The sequence below is a fragment of the Hipposideros armiger genome, unplaced genomic scaffold, assembly GCF_001890085.2.
Source record: "Hipposideros armiger isolate ML-2016 unplaced genomic scaffold, ASM189008v1 scaffold_546, whole genome shotgun sequence".
Classification (NCBI taxonomy): Eukaryota; Metazoa; Chordata; class Mammalia; order Chiroptera; family Hipposideridae; genus Hipposideros; species Hipposideros armiger.
Genome location: NW_017731896.1, coordinates 275,893 through 293,452, shown reverse-complemented (window position 1 = coordinate 293,452; position 17,560 = coordinate 275,893). Strand labels below are relative to the sequence as shown.

Here is a 17,560-nt window from a genome sequence, read left to right as displayed (position 1 = left end):
ACATACATACATACATATATACTGGGGGGTGCCAAAAAATGTACACATTTTAAGAGATGTTATCTATGTATAACTTTTCGAAGTTGAATTGAATTAAAGCAGCAATGCGTAGTATGACATTCACTCAAAAGGTGGCGTTAATCAAATGAATACTAGCATCTTTCATTGTATTACAATTTTAATACAATTTTTTCCTTTCTTAAAATGTATATACATGTTTTGATCCCCTCTGTATATATATTTATACCACAGCTTCTTTACACAGGTCTTATGTTTTCGTGTCTTGGCTTTGTAAATAATGCTGCTATGAAAATTGGGTTGCAGATATCACTTTGACATAGTGCTTCCATGTCCTTTTGATATATTCCAAGAATTGAAATGGCTGGATCATATGACAGCTTTACTTTTAATTATTTTGAGGCACCTCCATACTGTTTTTTATAGCATGGAAAATTTTATAGTATTGTACCAATTTACATTCCAACAGTGCATAAGGATTCACTTATATCCACATCCTCACCAACACTTGCTATTGCTATTTCTTGTTGGTTTATTTTAATATTAGTCATTCTAATAGATGTGAGATGCTATCTCATTATGCTTTTCATTTTCTTTGACGATTGATTTTGAACATCTTTTCATGTACTTGTTGGCCATCTATATATCCTTTGAAAAACTGCCGTTCAGATCCTCTGCCCATTTTTTAATTGGATTGTTTTCTTGTAGAGTTTTCTGAGTTCTTTATGTATTTTGGATTTTAACCCCTTATCAGATATATAATTGCAAATATTCTCTCCCATTTCATAAGTTGCCTTTTTATTTTATCAATGGTTTCCTTTGCTGTGCAGAAGCTTTTCAGTTTGATGTAGTCCCACTTGTTTACTTTTATTATTATTGCCTGTGCTTTTGGTGTCAAATCCAAGACATCATCGCCAAGACTGATGTCAAGGAGTTTACAGCCTGTTTCTTCTAGGAGTTTTGCAGTTTCAGGTCTTAATTCAAGTTTTTAATCCATTTTGAGTTAACTTTTTGTGTATGATGAAAGATAACTGTCCAGTTTCATTTTTTGCATGTGGCTGTCCAATTTTTCCAGTACCATTTATTGAATAGATTGTCTTTTCTTTATTCTTGGCTCCTTTGTAGTAAATTAATTTATCATATATATATATGTGAGTTTATTTCTGAGCTCTCTATTCTGTTCAGTGGATCAATGTTGTTGTTTTTTTAAATAACAATACCATACTGCTTTGACTACTGTAGTTTTGTAATATAGTTTGAAATCAGGGAGCATGATGCCTCCAGTTTTGTCCTTCTTTCTTATGTCAAATCTTTGGTCAACTATTTTTGCAGCTGTACATATATAAATAAAGCTGGGGCGCACATATATGCTACTTAGTGGTAAAAGTAAATAGCTCCCAAACAGTACAAAAATAAATAGTATGTGAATCTACCGTGGTTAAATAGATTTTAGTCCCTTGGAGCCTATAATTACTTTCAACTTCCTTTGATAGAAAATCCTCACTGCCTCAGGTACTGAGTTTCTGTCCTGGTGGGATTGTTGATCAGCTGTCTCTACAGCACCCACTATTTACACAGATGCTGGGAGTCCCTTGGATGAAGAATCTTCATAAACACATTTGGACTGAAGCATCAGTTAGACCATCATTATTGAGAAAAGGTGACACATAATGTCTCTCCATAAAAATAAACTTTATCCCCCAAATGGCTCTCCATCTTGGCTCTCTTTTTCCATTTTTATCTGATCTCCCCCTCCGACTGTAATTTGGTACTACCTGGCCTGACAGAGTTCTCAGAATGAAAATTCTGACAAACACTTAAAAATCAAAAATTAAATAATGCACAATCAAGTCAAAATAGCATTGCTAATGTTCAAAAGCAAATGTGAAGATTTGATATATATCATTAAACTAAATTTGCACTAGCAAAGGAAGTGAATCAATTTACTTCCTTAAGGCGGAACTGTGAAGGCCAACTGGCATGGCTACACAGTTTAGCTGTTTCTGCTACATTTAGAGCAGACATATTTAGCAGTGTAAGAGGCTCTCTCCATCTCTGTCACCCAGAGTACTCTGAATAAGCCTGTGGAGCTGGCTTTTAATATAGAAAAGCCAATATAATGCCCAAGTAATAAAAATAGGATCTGTACTTGTCAAGTCTCTTGACAATCAGATGCTGTGCTTGTCCTCTTCTGCCCTGTTCTGTACCTTCTAAGATCAATTGAAGGTTGGGACAGAAGGGGTTGCTATTAAAAGGTCAAAACGACAGGTTGCAAAACTTTTTTTTTTTTAATCTTTGTGTCACCAGAGCTTCATAAGTTTATTTGCCCATGTAATTCTCCCTTCGCTACTTCCTTACTGAACAATTACAAACATCCCTCAGAACTAGTATTTTTAAGACATTCTGGCAAATGCTCCTCTTGACTCAACAAGGAATAGGATCAATTCAGGTGAATGTTATAGCCTCCCAAAGCTTAAAACCCTAAATTTTCACAATGGCTTTGGAGGCTGCAGGGAAAGTTATATTATGAGACGAAGTTGGGGAAAAGAAAACACTAGGCCAGGCATGCACTATTGTTTGCCCCTCTTTGGTCATCTTTAATTAGCAGAGACAATTAAAGGGTCCCTTGTATTACCCTTTAAAACCCAACCTCACAGTTCCTGAGGGGTAGCAAGTTCTGGGTGCTCTCTGAGATGCCACTACAGGATATCAAAGCTATGATGAGAGACAAAAGAGAGAAAGGAAAAAAAAGTGCTCTTCTACCTCTGCATTCACTCCATGCCCAGAAAAGCCTTCTGAAAAGCTTGTGTCTAAGAATTAGTTTGGAAATGGTTACAGAGAGCACATCACAGCTAGGGCTCAAATTCTTCTAACAAATTTTTTTCTTCTTTGATGTTGAACAAAGCTCTCTGACTTCCAAATGATTTAAGGGGTGTCCAGTGAACATGGTGAGAGCAATTCTCATTGTTTCCCTGATGATAAATAGAAATAAAAACCAAACTGGGACACCGGCCTTCTCAAAAGAGGTAATTTCTTGAAACTTGATCTTTTCCGGGGTGGCCGGGTGGCTCAGTTGGTTAGAGCGTGAGCTCTGAGCAACTGGGTTGTGGGTTTGATTCCCACATGGGTCAGTGGGCTGAGCTGCCACTGAGCTGACAATAGGCTGCCGGATGGCTCAGCTGGTTAGAGCGCATGCTCTTAACAACAAGGTTGCCAGTTTGACTCCCGCATGGGGAGGTGGGCTGCCCCTCCCCCCCTTCCCCTCACAACTAGAGTTGGAGCTGAGCTGCGCCCTCCACAACTAAGAGTGAAGGACAACAACTTGATTTGGAGCTGATGGGTCCTGGAAAAACACAATGTTCCCCTTCCACAATTCCCCAACACTGTTTCCCTTCACAATTCCCCAATAAAAATCTTTAAAAAACAAACAAACAAAAAAACTTGATCTTTTCTTTTTGTCTTTAGGCTTTGGAGCCTTCAAAATAAATGTGCAAGGAGGTGAAAGCACAAACCATGGAAAAGGACAGTCTAAAACAATAAGAATGTCCACAATGGGCTCCTCTATGTGTGAAAGCTCTTGTTTGCTCTGGCAAGCAGCTGGCCCTCTCCGGCTGGTTCTCAGCCCCTTTTCGGATTTTACATTCACTCACAACCCCACTGCAATTTACATGAATGGCATGTACTTTCAAAGTTAACTGACTAAAAGGGGCTTTCTCTCTTTCTCTCTCTCTCTCTCTCTCTCTTTCAAATCAGAAACAGAATGTAATTCTACACTGAACTCCCACAACAAAAAAAGTGCTGAGAAGGAAAAGAAAGACATAAACATAAGCACTATGAGGGAAAACGTTTTTCATATGCCTTGTGCTTCAAGGCTACAGAACTATGAAGCTTATCAGAGGGCTTCCTGGCCAGCTACAGTTGGAAAAGAGACTCTATGTTAATTAAACAGAGTCCCAACCCTTCCAAGAAGGAGATTTCTGGCATTTGCAATGATTTGCTGAATCTATTACCACGTACAGCCCTCCACCTGGAAAATGAATAGGTGTTGTTTATTCCTAGTAATAGCAAGGGGCTGCTAGCAACATCCTCTAGCACTGGTTATCTGATTAGGTTCACCTAATCGCAAGAGAGCATTGCATTATTTATGAAGCAAAGCTGCATTTCATTAAAAGGATTCTTTAACAACCAGGTCAGAAAAAAATATCACTTTTTATTTTGATTTTTCGGTAGACGTAGACATTTTCTTAAAACAGATACTCCTGAGTACTGAAGACCAATGCAAGGACAAAACTTATTTTGTGTGTTTACTTTTTAATTAAACTTGTGTCTGAATTAGCTTCAGTCTAAGTCAATCCTGAGGTCTCCAGGAGGGGGATTTTCTATTGGAAAGATGAATAATTTAAGAGATGTCTATGTTGCTACATGAATTGTCAAGATAAATATAGGCCACCTTGACTTTGAGTTCTACAGGTAGGTTTTGCAAAAGCTCTTCCCCATCTCAAAAAACCTCAACAAAAGCTTTACTGAGTTGGAGCAGAGTGGTGATGGTCGGGCCTGCTTTTTTAAGACCAATGTGAACAGTCATTGGATTTTCTTTCTCACAGTTTTATTCAACATTTGCATTGTTTATGGGTGCTCTCTTGCTATTATTTACTTTGGTGAGTTAAATTCTTAAAATTCACTATAGAGAAAATGTGTTATATTGTCAAATAGTTCTGGGGTATAAGGAAGTTTATTTTTTTCTCTTTAAAAAGGAAATCTAGGTACAGAGATACAGTGCTATGAGTTGAAGAGAATTTTTTTGATGTATTCAGTAATTACATTCTTGATGAATGCACATCTACTTGAGGATTTAAGGGGTTCTTAATTTTTATCTATTGGCACTTCCTTAAGCATAATTAATAAAGTAGGTAGTTAAGAACATTAATATCCCCCTCCATTCCCAGTTATCTTATCTGGGAAGAATGAACATCAATAACATGTTAACAGGAAGTAGTCACTGAGAACAGTAGCCTAAATGAAAAACAGAAGGCGGGAACAAAAGAAAATGGATTCCAAAGGACCTAGGATATATTCATGATACCTTTACATTTTAGAGCGCTTTTTCATATATTATCTCATTTAACCTTCCTAATTTTAAAACTAGAAGTATTGTACTATTTTATAATTGAGGAAAGGGAGGCTGGGAGAAATTGAGTAAATAATAGATTATTTAAAATCAAACAAGTATTGCAGAAGTACTTGTGTTTTTAAGTATTAAGAAGGCAGATGGTTCCTATCAATCTATTTATTTTCCCAAATAACACCAGTCATTCCATCTTTGGAAAATAAATACAAATTAGAGCTTCCAGCTAGAATAATTTCTCCTGTTTTTTCTTTAACCAATCCATTCAACTATGATCTTATAGAAACTGGTCCCCAGTGACAGAAGTGAAATAAGCTCAGGAAACATGGTTACTGAGATTCTTATTCACTGAAAAAAATTTGTCTCCTGTCATACAAAATAATCATGGTATCTCTGAAAAGCACAGTATTATGGAAAGCAATCTAGAATCAACAACACTCAGTGAGTGTAAAAGATATATATACATGCTCTCTTATTATACACTGTTCTTAAGCTTTAACCACAACTAAAGATCCAAAGACATAAGATATACATATACGACTCAAGTTTGGTTTTATAGTTTCTTTCAGCCATTTGCTGTAAATTTTGTACAATCTGTTCAAAAGTTAAGGATGCTGTTAATTTTTCATCACTTGAGTACTTTTAAAGGCATTTCATTGTTTTAAGTAACATTGTATCACATGTTCCAGTTTGCAATTTCCTTTCAGAATATACACACCCTGATTTATTTGTCTGATTCTCATTCCACACTTAAATTTATTTGAGGTTAATGTTAAGGTCACATGTTTATTTTCTATTTCCTGTTGAGAAAAAAAAATATCCAAAAGAAAAGCATAACTGGGAAAAAATTCAACTATAAAACCTGCCTTTCACTGGACTAAAAAATACCCAGCGTAAACTTCATTTCAGGAGTCAGCAGCATATTTTCAAACATAATTAGTGTCTGGCATTCCTGAGTGCCTGGTTCCTACGTGTCATAAAATTTGAATCATCACATCGCTAAATTACACCCAGGTGACATTGATTATTGGTCTGCTTCTTTAACTACTTGAAATCACCATTAACACCCAGCAAATGTCTTGCCAGTTCCTTTTTGCAATGTACTCCTTCCCATCCATTACAGACAGCCTTGGAATGAACCTCGAATACAATTTAGGGAAATGTGACACACTCTCCAATGAGAGGCCAACTAAGTCATCTGACCTTTCACAATGGATGACCTCTAGCAGTGATCCAGAAGGACTCCGCCCAGTTGATTTTCTAAGACAATTGAAAATAAAGCCATGTTTTCTGATGCCCTGAGGAAATGAGTAATTTTAAATGGCTGAAATTTTCCTGATTCCTGAGACTTGACCTCTCGAGTTTGGGGAATGTATTGAATGAAACACTTCTCTGCTCTTTTACGTTGAAAATGATGAACGTAATTTCACCTTTCTCAGAGGCATGGGTGACTGTGGTGAACTTTGGTTTTTGTGGCAGAGGCATGGGCATGGTTTTGGTGGAGCCAGAAGTCATGGGTGACTTTGTAGCTGTGTGGTTTTGAATGCATGTCTGTGCTTTAGTTTGCTTTCTCTATAACAATACGGTCATTAACCTCGCGGCCTTCTGGGAGAACAAATTAGCTTGGATGTAAACAAATGAGATCATACCATCATACCTGTTACACTGCACACCTTCAATGTTTTGGGGCCAGCTGCAGGATGTCTGGCTGGTTTTACTTAGCTCCCTCCATAGCCGTAATGAAGCCATGGCAGGCTGAATCTGCCAGCTCTCCTTCTCTCATATGGATTGCTTATCCTCCACAAGATCATTTTCTTCACTGCTGTTTGTGGCCTTTGACTGCCCCCATCAGTCAAAACAACATCCATTATTTCTTCATCACTAACCCAGTGAACATTCAAGGCTTCTCGTATCTGTCTGTTTCTCCCATACCTGTGGGTTCTCGGATGTGAAGGATGCATGACCCTCTCCATTTTAAGAATGTAGGAATGTACTTTCCTACATTCACTCACTCCGAAGCCTGTCAATCCTTCATCGTCTGAAGCAAATGATCCCCACAGGCTCCAGAGCAATTTCCTCCAAGCTTTTTTGATATGCTCAACACCAAATGGAATTCCAGACACGTGCAATTTTAAAAGCCACATCCAAGGTTATAAGGAGATTCAAAGTCCTGTGTGACAGATCAATGAGCTCGTGGAATCCTTATGGTAACGACAGTTCATAGCATGAGTAACACTCTGGTTGTTGGAACAACTTAGACAAAACACAGTCATGGGCAGGAAAAGTGTGCCCATGCTCCTAATCAATAACTACCAACCAAAGAGATCATTGGGGAGGGAAGGGGATGCATTGCCCGATAGGCACCTCAGGAATTGGGGGTCACGCCTGACATAATGGGCAGGAGCTCGGGGTGTTAAACATCTTGCAATGCATTGGACAGTCCTGTATAATGAAGACTTGTTACACTTAACCTGTCGACCACTCTCCCAGTGAGAAACATTGCTTGTCCTTATGGAGTTGTCCTCTGAATCGAAGGGGGCCTGTGTTGGAGATTTTATGCTTATATGAATTCAGTCTTTCTTTCAACAAACATTTATTGAACACCTACAATGTGCCAGGCCCTCTGCTAAGAGCCCACAGCAGAGGTAAGTATATTAGAGGGTGATCAATGCAGTGAAGAAAAATGAAGCTAAGAAGGGGAATAGGGTATGTTGGGATGGCTGGACTTTTAAGTAGGGTGATCAGGAAGGCCTCACGGACAAGATGACATTCTGTGAGGAATCCTGAAAGAAGGGAGGGAGGCAGCCATTTAGAGAAGAAAAAAAGCATTCTGGGAAGAGAGAATGACAAATACAGAGTCTCCAAAATAGGAATGTAACATGGCTGGTGTATGTGTGAGCTCTACGTGGCTGGAGTTGAGTGAAAAAAAAGAGTAGTAGGGGTGAGGTCTGAGGAATAAAGGGGGCACTGCAGGGAGTAGAGACTGCCACAGAAGCTTTGAGTTTCACCATGAATGAGATGGGCGCCAGAGGAGTGTTCTGAGCACAGACTGAAGGGGAGGCAGGGAGAGGTGAAAATGGGGAGAGCGGCAATAATCTAGGTGAGAGATGATGGGTAATGGAGGTGGAGAGAAGGGGTCAGATTTTGGATATATCAATAACATTTACTGAGTGTATCATTGACAGGCATTTAGATGCAGCTTTAAGCCTTCTGTATGAATTATCTTGTAATAGTCCACTTCTAGGAGGTAGGTAACACCACTATTCTCATTTTAACAGAAAATCTAAATTATATTTATTTATATAAGAAATCATGATTTAGCCAGTGTAGTGGATGCTGTTTTCCACCACCCAGGTAAGTCTGAGGCACTTGTTTCCCCAGCTGCTGACAGCTCACTGCCCAGTTCCCCGGGCACTGCTCTCAGCCTCACAGAATTGCCTCACTCAAGGCTACCCTCCCTGCCCCGGGGGCAGTGAGTAGTTGGTAAGCAGGTATAAAGGTTCCATCTCTTGCCTCCATTCAGGACAGCTCTGAGGGCCCATCCAGAGCTCCCTATGGGATCAGCTCAAGTCTCCTGGGAAACGCTCTGCATCTCAGTGTCTCCCTCTGCACATCTTACTTCCCTGGCTTCCTCCCTTCTCTGGTGTTCCAGAGAGCGCTTTGTACTAAATTTCCTGCATGCAAATCTCTGCCTCAGATTCTGTTTCCTGGGGAACCACAGTGAGTTTTTGAAGTCAAACAATGGTATAACGCAGAGAAAAGACAGAAGGTGAAACATTTTTTAGTATAAAATACGGAACTTTTATTTTGAAATTTAGTCCATAAGTATTTCCACAATATGACTAAAATTCTGTCTTTTTTCTAAATGAAATAATGTTGAGTTTCTTAAATTTAATGAATAAAACTGAGACAACTTAAATATAGTGAAAACATAATTTCATCAACAAGAAGAAGCAAAAATAATTTCAAGTGTCTACTTGAAATACTGGAATGCACATTTGGACTCTTGTAAATGAAAATACCACACCAGCGGAAGGACCCATCTCCACTTGTTAAAGCTGCTAACAAATGGTATTGGAATTTTAATTCTTTCCAGAAATACACAGCAGCTGGTATCCAAGGCCACCTGTAGTCATGAGAGTTATTTTAAATGTTCATTCAACATTGGCAGGGTAGAGGACTTTTGAAATAAATCCTGATTAAAAAAAAAATGTTCAAACTCCACCAGTTTTATAGATAGTATTTTTCAAAGGAATTTATAATACAGTAATCTTATGGATATACTCAGGATACCAACGAACAGTGGGTTCATTAGACATGGGTAGATTTCTTTAGAATCTAATAGTATGGGATTTCTTTCATTTTTATTCCTTCCTTTTTCCCCACGTATACTTATTGTAGTTAATGGAATCTCCTTGTAGCGTTCCAGTTATCCACATAGGAGGGAATATAAAGAATGTCAAGGGATACTACAATCATGACAAGTCTCCATTTTATGCATTATACAATTCCAATCAGAAAGACTTTTAGTTCTATCCTTTCCCATGTGTTACTCAATTAAATAGCAAGTGGAGATTTCTTTTGCGTGGGGGTGTTAAAAGCATGTTCCTTCCCGTGTAATTATGCCCATAGAAAAGAGCCTGGTCAGGGACTTCAATTCCTTTTGAATAGTTTTCTCTCCCTTCATATTTTCTGTTTAAAATATCAATAACAGATATATGAGGAGTGGACAAGGCCTCCTCTTAAGCGTCCTCTGGCTGCCCAAGCACACTTGAGTACCCCCAGGGCAAAGTATTGCATCTCCTACACGATAAGATTATGGGAAGGGGTAAATCTTACATGATTTACTGGGCATTTCATGTTGAAACTACACTTGGGAAAAGCAAATAGTCCTCTGGGTGACTGAGGATCACAGCCCTTTAATCAGGATGGAATCCTGCACCTCGTATCCAAGAACCTGAGACGTATCAGCAAATCTGGGTGTGGGGAGAGGTTATTACAGTAGGGTGGGAGGAAGAGGGCACCTAAGTGAACAAATGTTCAGGGAACACAGGACAATTTGCTGCTGACAGTGGAGAGACCTTCCTGACCCACCTGGACAAAGGCAAACTGTATTCTCATTCCCAGGTGCAGGATACTTGATGACCAGCCCATTAAGTCAACCAGTAATTGAATCATGCAGGGAATTTAAATATAAGATTAAAAATAGATCCCATGACTCTATCACTATAGTGAAAACTGTATTAAAAACAGTCTCTAATTTTGTTGTTAGATTTCTAGACGTTCTCTATTCTCTGTAAAACATATTAGTAGATACCCACAATTTAAGAAACTTCCTCTGTAAGCGTGGGCCCTTTTGCTCCCTTGGGTTGAGTCGCATGACTGACTACTAAGAGTCTGTTGTGTTTATTAACAAATTTATTCCAGCTGCAGTTTTTACTGCGATTGTATAATATAATGAAATATTTTGCAAACTGATAAAATAGAAATATAAAAAAGAGAGTTGCCATTTCTATGAAAATTAAGCAAATACTCTAGAAATACTTAAAAAAGGGAAGTTGCTCAAAAATCACTATTGAATTATTAATAGATGTGAGTGAGGTCTGCAAAAGACTGGAGGAGAAAACTCTCAAATAATCTTTAAATTTTTATTCTTTTTAAAGTATCAAAACTGATCATTATAGAAATGAATTATGGATGATGTGGTTTTGCAGATTCTAATCTGAAGACTCTTCCTCAAAGGAAAAGATTTGGTTTGATATTAAAAGATTGGTGAATGGATGTCCCTTGACATTTTAGAGTACAATAAAACATTCAAGAGTGTGCCTACTTTGTCTTATAACTCTCCAATTTTAACTGACTTTTTATGCTGATCAACAAATCACATTCAGTGTCTTCTGCACTTTACCCAGACAGGACAACTGCATCTCCTTTTGGATTTATGGGATGAGGCATTTCACAGAAAGGGCTGAGATATTGGATAGTCTCTAGACTTTCCACTCCCATCATGTGAGGTAGAATGGTAGAAACCTTCCCCGGGGTAACTGTGTGGTCAGGAAGCTTTGGAGGCAAATAGCAGATCCACCAGTGGTCTTCCTATTCTCCAGTATACAGAATCTCAAGCTTTATAGAGCCCGGAATAAACATGAGGGCTGTAAATATGCGAGCTGCCTTTCTCAGCAAAGCAAACACTTGTGCTTGTAGATAAAGATAATATCATTTTTAACCCCGCATTTCCCTAATCACTTTCTTTCTTTCTATGTGCAAATAGAGGAAACAGAAGATATGCTAAAGTTGAAATAAGGGTGGAGCTGCTGGGAGGGGGAGGAACCCCTGTTTCAGCAACTTTCACAAAGAAATAGCAATATCAAAATAAGGGCAATCTTCCAGTCACCTTGGAAAAATAATCATCAAAATGATGAACAGTCCTGGTATTTCCCTCTTCTCTCTAACACAGGGTGATGATTTATTTCAATAAAAGAACACCCACATCTATTGAAAATTCACCACGGAAGTATCCACACAAAAATGATGATACTTTAAATCAGAAGTACTTCCAGCTTGGCCTGAGAGGGTGAAATATTTCACTAATTGCTATGTAGTATATTTATAGCTTTAATTGTTTTTCCCCATTTCTCAAGGGACATGTTTCTTCCAGAAGCACAGTTGCTGAAGCAAACATTTATTTTTATTGTTTCAAGGGAACAAAATGGAATACCCAACCAGCTACTATAATCGGTAAAATCAGCTGCCAGAGAATTTTGCTTAATTTATACCTTTGCCCCAAGCTGTGCCTTAGGGTCTGCCATATTTTTCTTTCTGAACTTGAGAAAAAAATAGTCTGTTAGAATAAAACAAATTTAGGATGATACTGATACACTTCCACCCAACCAATATGTTTTATGCAAACTTAACTGCTCTTTTCCTCCTTTCAAGAATGCCAACTAAAATCATTGAAATATGAATGGTTAAAGCCAAAACACACTTTATGTGTATCCTTGAAGGAATGTGCCCTTTAAAAAATGATATTTCCTCATTGTAAAAGTAATACATGTTCACTGTGGAACATCTGGGACACAAAAGGAAGTATAAAGAAAAAAAACATTAAACCATAATCTCACCAACCAGAGATAAGCATTATAAGCATTTGGATAAACTGCCTTCCAGTGAAAGAATACAATTCTTTAAAATCTTAAAAACTATCTTCTATTTCTTAATAAACACTTTTCTTCCTCAGTAAAAGCTTTGTTACAAGTATTCTTCTAGGACTTACTTTTTTTGTAATGTTTGGAAAAGTATTTGATAGGAAACTTGACGTGACAGTTGAAAGTTTTTGCCATCCTGAATATTACGTAACAGGTCCTAAAGTCTAAAAGGTTTTGACTGATGACAATACAGTTATGTAGAGCACTGTTCAAAAGGATAATTTTAAAAATCAGGTCAGTTGCTTTAAGAACGACAATTTCAGACTAAGCTTTGAAACAATCCTAGTTGGCGCTTCAGTGAAATACATGATTTTGCTTGGTTTATATATTTTAAGCATGTCCTTAAGTGGAACAGTACCAGAAAATTCAAACAAACGTGGGCCAATCTTTGGGCGCATGAAAAGCTCTTCAGAAACCTTCTGAAAGCCTCATAATATCCCATAAAAGAGAGGATTCATCTTGTTTTATTTTTCCCCCATTTGGAGATTCTGAGGCTGTGTTTAGTTATGTCTCCATGGGTTCCAGGTTAAATATGTTTGCTATCTGGGACCTTTTAGAGAAAACCATCTGAACGTCAGAGTTGCAATTTAAATGAGTACCTAAGAGCAATAAAGACTGCTGCTAGTATTGCAGAGCTTAAATTTTTAGTTTTTCTTGAAGTCCTATCTCAAGCCATGTTTGGTATACTGTCTTCTAGTGGATGAGTAGGAGGAGAGTGTCAGGGCTGTTTATACGTAAAAATATGTGTGTGTACACACCCCCTCTTTAACATATTCCCAACATGGCAATCAGTGTCTTCTCATTTTCTTTCTATTTAATACAATTATCAGGGTATTTCATTTCTGTACTCAAATGTCTTCATATAAATTCTTTCAGACAGTGGAACACCTAGAGTGGGAACAATTCATTGGAGTAAATATCCTGAGAACTTACAAGTATATGAGTATTTTTACAACCAACTCCTGTTTGCCGGCATATATGTATTAAATTGAGCATCACTTCATTGCATAAAGGGTAGCAATGGAAATTTTACAGGAAAACACCAAGAGTTACAAGCAAAGAAGAGTTACTACACTTATAACAGACTTGAACATGGAGCCATGAGACTCAGAGTCCAAGATCAATACCACCTCCAAAGAGAAGTTCACTGTTAAGAGAAACAAACAATGCCCTGCCACCCCCCAGTACTGGGATGGGTGAGTAAGATAGACCAAGACTTGAAAAGCACAACAGCGACACCCCTATGGCGTATGGTGCTTACTTGAGGGCTGTTCTGTAGTGGTAGATCGCTTCCCTGTTCCGACCTTGGTCCTTTAGGAAATTAGCGTAGTTGTAGTGAACCTTGGCATTGTGGGGCAGAGTTTGAACTCCAGACCTAAAGTGAACAGCAATAAAAAAAATGAGCCACAAAGAGTACTGCTTAGGAATGTTATCAGTTTCTTTTTATGTTTTACTCAGTTTCATGACCCTGCCTTTGAAATGTCCATTGCATCCATCTAAGCCAAGTCTTCCAAAATTTGTGAATTACATGAGTTGCTAAACATGCTTCTATGAAAAACAATGACGGTTGTGCACAGCTGTGCACAACTACACAAACATGCTAACTGCCCGTGAAGCAGAGGTGGCAGGACATGGTGATAGGTAATTCTTTGGAGGACAACCTTGCATGCTCAGGTTAATTCAATTTTTCCTTCCTTGCTTCATTCATTCACTTATAATCTGCCTTAAAAAAAAAATTGACATAGTCTACAAAAATTCATCATTCCTGGAGGGGTGATTGTTGACTGGCTTCCCTACTAAGATTTATTGGAAATTAACATTTTCCATGGACTAAGTCTGGGCTAAGTGTTTTAAAAAAATAAATGTGGGTATAATCATTCTACAGGTTGCAGATAAGAAATGAGGTTTTGCTCAGAAAGGTTAAAAACCTTGCTTATATGGTCACTTGTTATTCTGCTTGGGATGCTGTAACAAAATACCTGGGGAACCCCGACAGGGCAACACAAAGGCTTTGAAGGTGGTACACAGAGTGGGTGAGGGCAGGAGGGGATCCGTTTGTCATGTGTAGCTGCCTCACAAATAACCTGCACAAGATCACACAGCTGAGGAGTGGCACATGTGGGATTCTGAACCAAGGAGTCTGGTTCTAGAGTTCCTGTTCTCTCACTTGCAAGGAGGTAATGGCAGGGGCAATGATGAAAGCAGATGGGTTTGAGGGTTATTTTGAAAGAAAACTCCTGGAATTTATATGGGTTAAATGCAGGAGGAGGGTAGCTGGTGAGAGAGAGGAAAGAGAAAGGATGACAACCTAGTTTCTGGACAATTGCACTTCAAGGTACCATCTCTTCCACATAACATATTCTTGTTTATTTTTTAATTGAAAGGTAAGATTAATAGGGGAACTTCATGCAAAGTGTTAAAACCTGTTGGGGGAATATGTCAGGGCATTGAAACCTTTGTGAAACTTTTGTTGAAATGAAAGCCCCTAAGGCCAGCAAAGACTGCCCCACTTAGAGTCCACTGGCTGGACACTTGAGGAACTCTCCAGAGGACAGAATTTACAGGGAGCGCAGGAAGCTAGAGATCAACCCAAGGGCGACAGGTCATCCAAACGCAGCAGACTCCAAACATGTACAGCTGCTTGGGTGATTTTCAAGGTACCGCAGGCAGCTGGCTTCCTTCCTTCCTTCCTTCCTTCCTTCCTTCCTTCCTTCCTTCCTTCCTTCCTTCCTTCCTTCCTTCCTCCCTCCCTCCCTCCCTTCCTCCCTTTCTCTTTCTTTTTCTTTTTTTGGTAGGGCATGGCTGAAAACAGGCGAACCATAAATTTCTAGCAGGAGCAGTTAGACCCCTGGTCCTCTCTTCCCTACCCTGCACATCCAGGTGACTTTCTTCAACTATTCTTTCCCTATCCCAGCAGAAGGCAGGAGGTTTGCTTTCTAGAAAAGTTGAATCAGAGAGATCCAGCTCTCAGGAACAAGTACAGTTAAAATCAGAGGGAAGAGCTATACCTCAAAGGTAGATTAAGTGAAAAATCTGTGTTCTAAAAATTAGGAGCCCCCTAGTTCTTTCTGAATATTGGGAGCAGGATTAAAACCCCAGAGAGGAGACTGGAAAAATCCTCTCCTCTCAGTGAAAGCTGATTGACCCAAGACCAAAGATTTACAAATGCTGACATTTGGGTGTTTAGCAAAAGCATCAGTTTCCTTCAATCACCCCATGGTGAGGCCCACCGGCTGACACACAGAGCTAAGATTTTTGATGTAATATTTAAAATGGACATTGCCCAAAGTGAATTTAGTCACAGGGGCAGTATCTGGGTCAGTGGAAAAATAACGGCTTAAAAACAATGTAACTTCTATCCAGGAAAATTTCTGATTTTTCTATCCAGAACTAAATAGTGCACGATAACAGGTAGGTTTTTAAAGACAACTTTGATTTCAGCATGGATATAACTGGCATATTTATAGGACTTGATCCTTCCCTCTGTGGGGTTAGCATAGTTGCTCTAATGTATGTTTCACCAAGGACAGGACATCAGGCCTGTGGAAACACGGCCTTGCTGAGATCAGGGCATTGTCCTGTGATGGCAAGAGGAAGTAATGATATTCATAACAGGCAAGCAGAAGTGGGTGGGGTGACCGAAACCCTAAGAACACACTGCTTCTCCCTTTGTTGTTTATGTTCTCTCTGGTTTTTTTCTGCTGTGTTTTTCCAGTCTCCTATTTTACAATGAACAGTTTGTTTAAAAAAAAAAAAAAAAAAGGCAAAGAAACAGCCAGCCAAAGGCAAAAGTTTCCACGGAGCTGTAACTGGCCAGGTTGCTCTTCCCCCAGGGCCAGTCTCCTCAGCGTGCTTTCTTGGTGCTATGATTTAGTGCTCCCAACTGTTTTAATGGAAACATGCAGCCCTACACATATTTACTCCACAAGGAAATGTAGTAGTCATAAATTATATGGCTGGATCCCAAGCCCTGTTAATAATTACAACAATGATTAGGAGAAAAAGCTCCCTTTCAACTCAGGATGAAGTTAATTCATGCACTTTGTATTTTTCCTTCACACCCCACATTTGCAGAAGACTTGAAAGTAACAAAAATCAAACACAAAAAGCCACTTCTATAGGGTATATTTCCAACTGTGTAGAACATCAATTTGTTTTGTTGGCATCAGTGGACAATAGGTTAGGAGAACCATCCCCAAATTCCTGGTTAGAAAACAAACATTAAAAAAAAAAAAATGAGCAGTGTTCAGCCAGAGGTTAACAGGAAAAGAAAAGTAAGAGGAATTTGTGGTTCTCAGTTTTGACCGGCTTTAACCTGAGGTTCCACAGGCCACACTTAAGTTGTGCTCATTTTGAATCAAGCACTGGGCTAAGCACCATTTCCATGAATTATCTCATTTCATCCCTTCAACAATCTATCAGGTGGGTAATATTATTATTATAGATGAGGAAATGGAAGCTTACAGAGATGAAGACCTTTCTCTAAGGTTACAGACCTAGTAAATAATTGAGAAAAGATTTCAACCAAGGCTAGTATAGGGTCAGAATCATTGCTGAAGTTGATGGAGAATTGATGCTAAACTGCAAAGGTACCACAGGATACTAGTAACGTTAGAATTTCACTACCACACGTTTATATCACTGGTAAACAAACTCCAGCCCTGTGGGCCACAGATGCATCAATGTGTTTACCAACTGTTTCTGGCCTCCTTCCCAAGACAACAGTAGAAGGCAGTAGTTACAAAAGAGAGTGAACACGGCCCACAAAGCCTAAAGTATTTACTATCTGACCCTTGACAAAAGAATTTGCCACTCCCTGGTTTATACTCTCTGCCCTGGAAGGTCTGCTGATGTCTCTGGCTCAGCAGTTCAGAGAGGAGGAAAGAGAAATGTGTTTCCTAGAGACAGGGGAGATGATGTAGGCCATAAATTCTTAATCCGTGGTCCATGGATCACTTAAACGGTTCATGGATGGGGTTCACAGAGACCCTTAACTGAATGTGAAAGAAAATATGCTCTCTTTGTTTCCAGGTATTTGAAAGATTGGCGGTGTGGAGTGTGGAGATTTTATTAGACTGTGGTGACACAGCATTATTTGTTACTAGGCCTGTCGGGAGCTACACACTTAGCCTCTTCTTGGGTTAGGATATCAGTGTACTTCCTTTATTTAAGAGTTAAAGAAAACAGGGCCGAACGAGTGGCGCGTTGGTTA

At 39.0% G+C, this 17,560-nt stretch overlaps 1 protein-coding gene across 1 annotated transcript in view; it reads right to left on the bottom strand.

Annotated features, from left to right (window-relative positions):
• Positions 1-17,560, bottom strand: part of TMTC1 (transmembrane O-mannosyltransferase targeting cadherins 1) — a 268,764-nt gene that overhangs the window by 54,385 nt on the left and 196,819 nt on the right. The window contains exon 11 of the mRNA XM_019668969.1: positions 13,610-13,723. Coding sequence (XP_019524514.1) covers positions 13,610-13,723 — 114 coding nt within the window. The remainder of the gene's footprint in view (positions 1-13,609; positions 13,724-17,560) is intronic.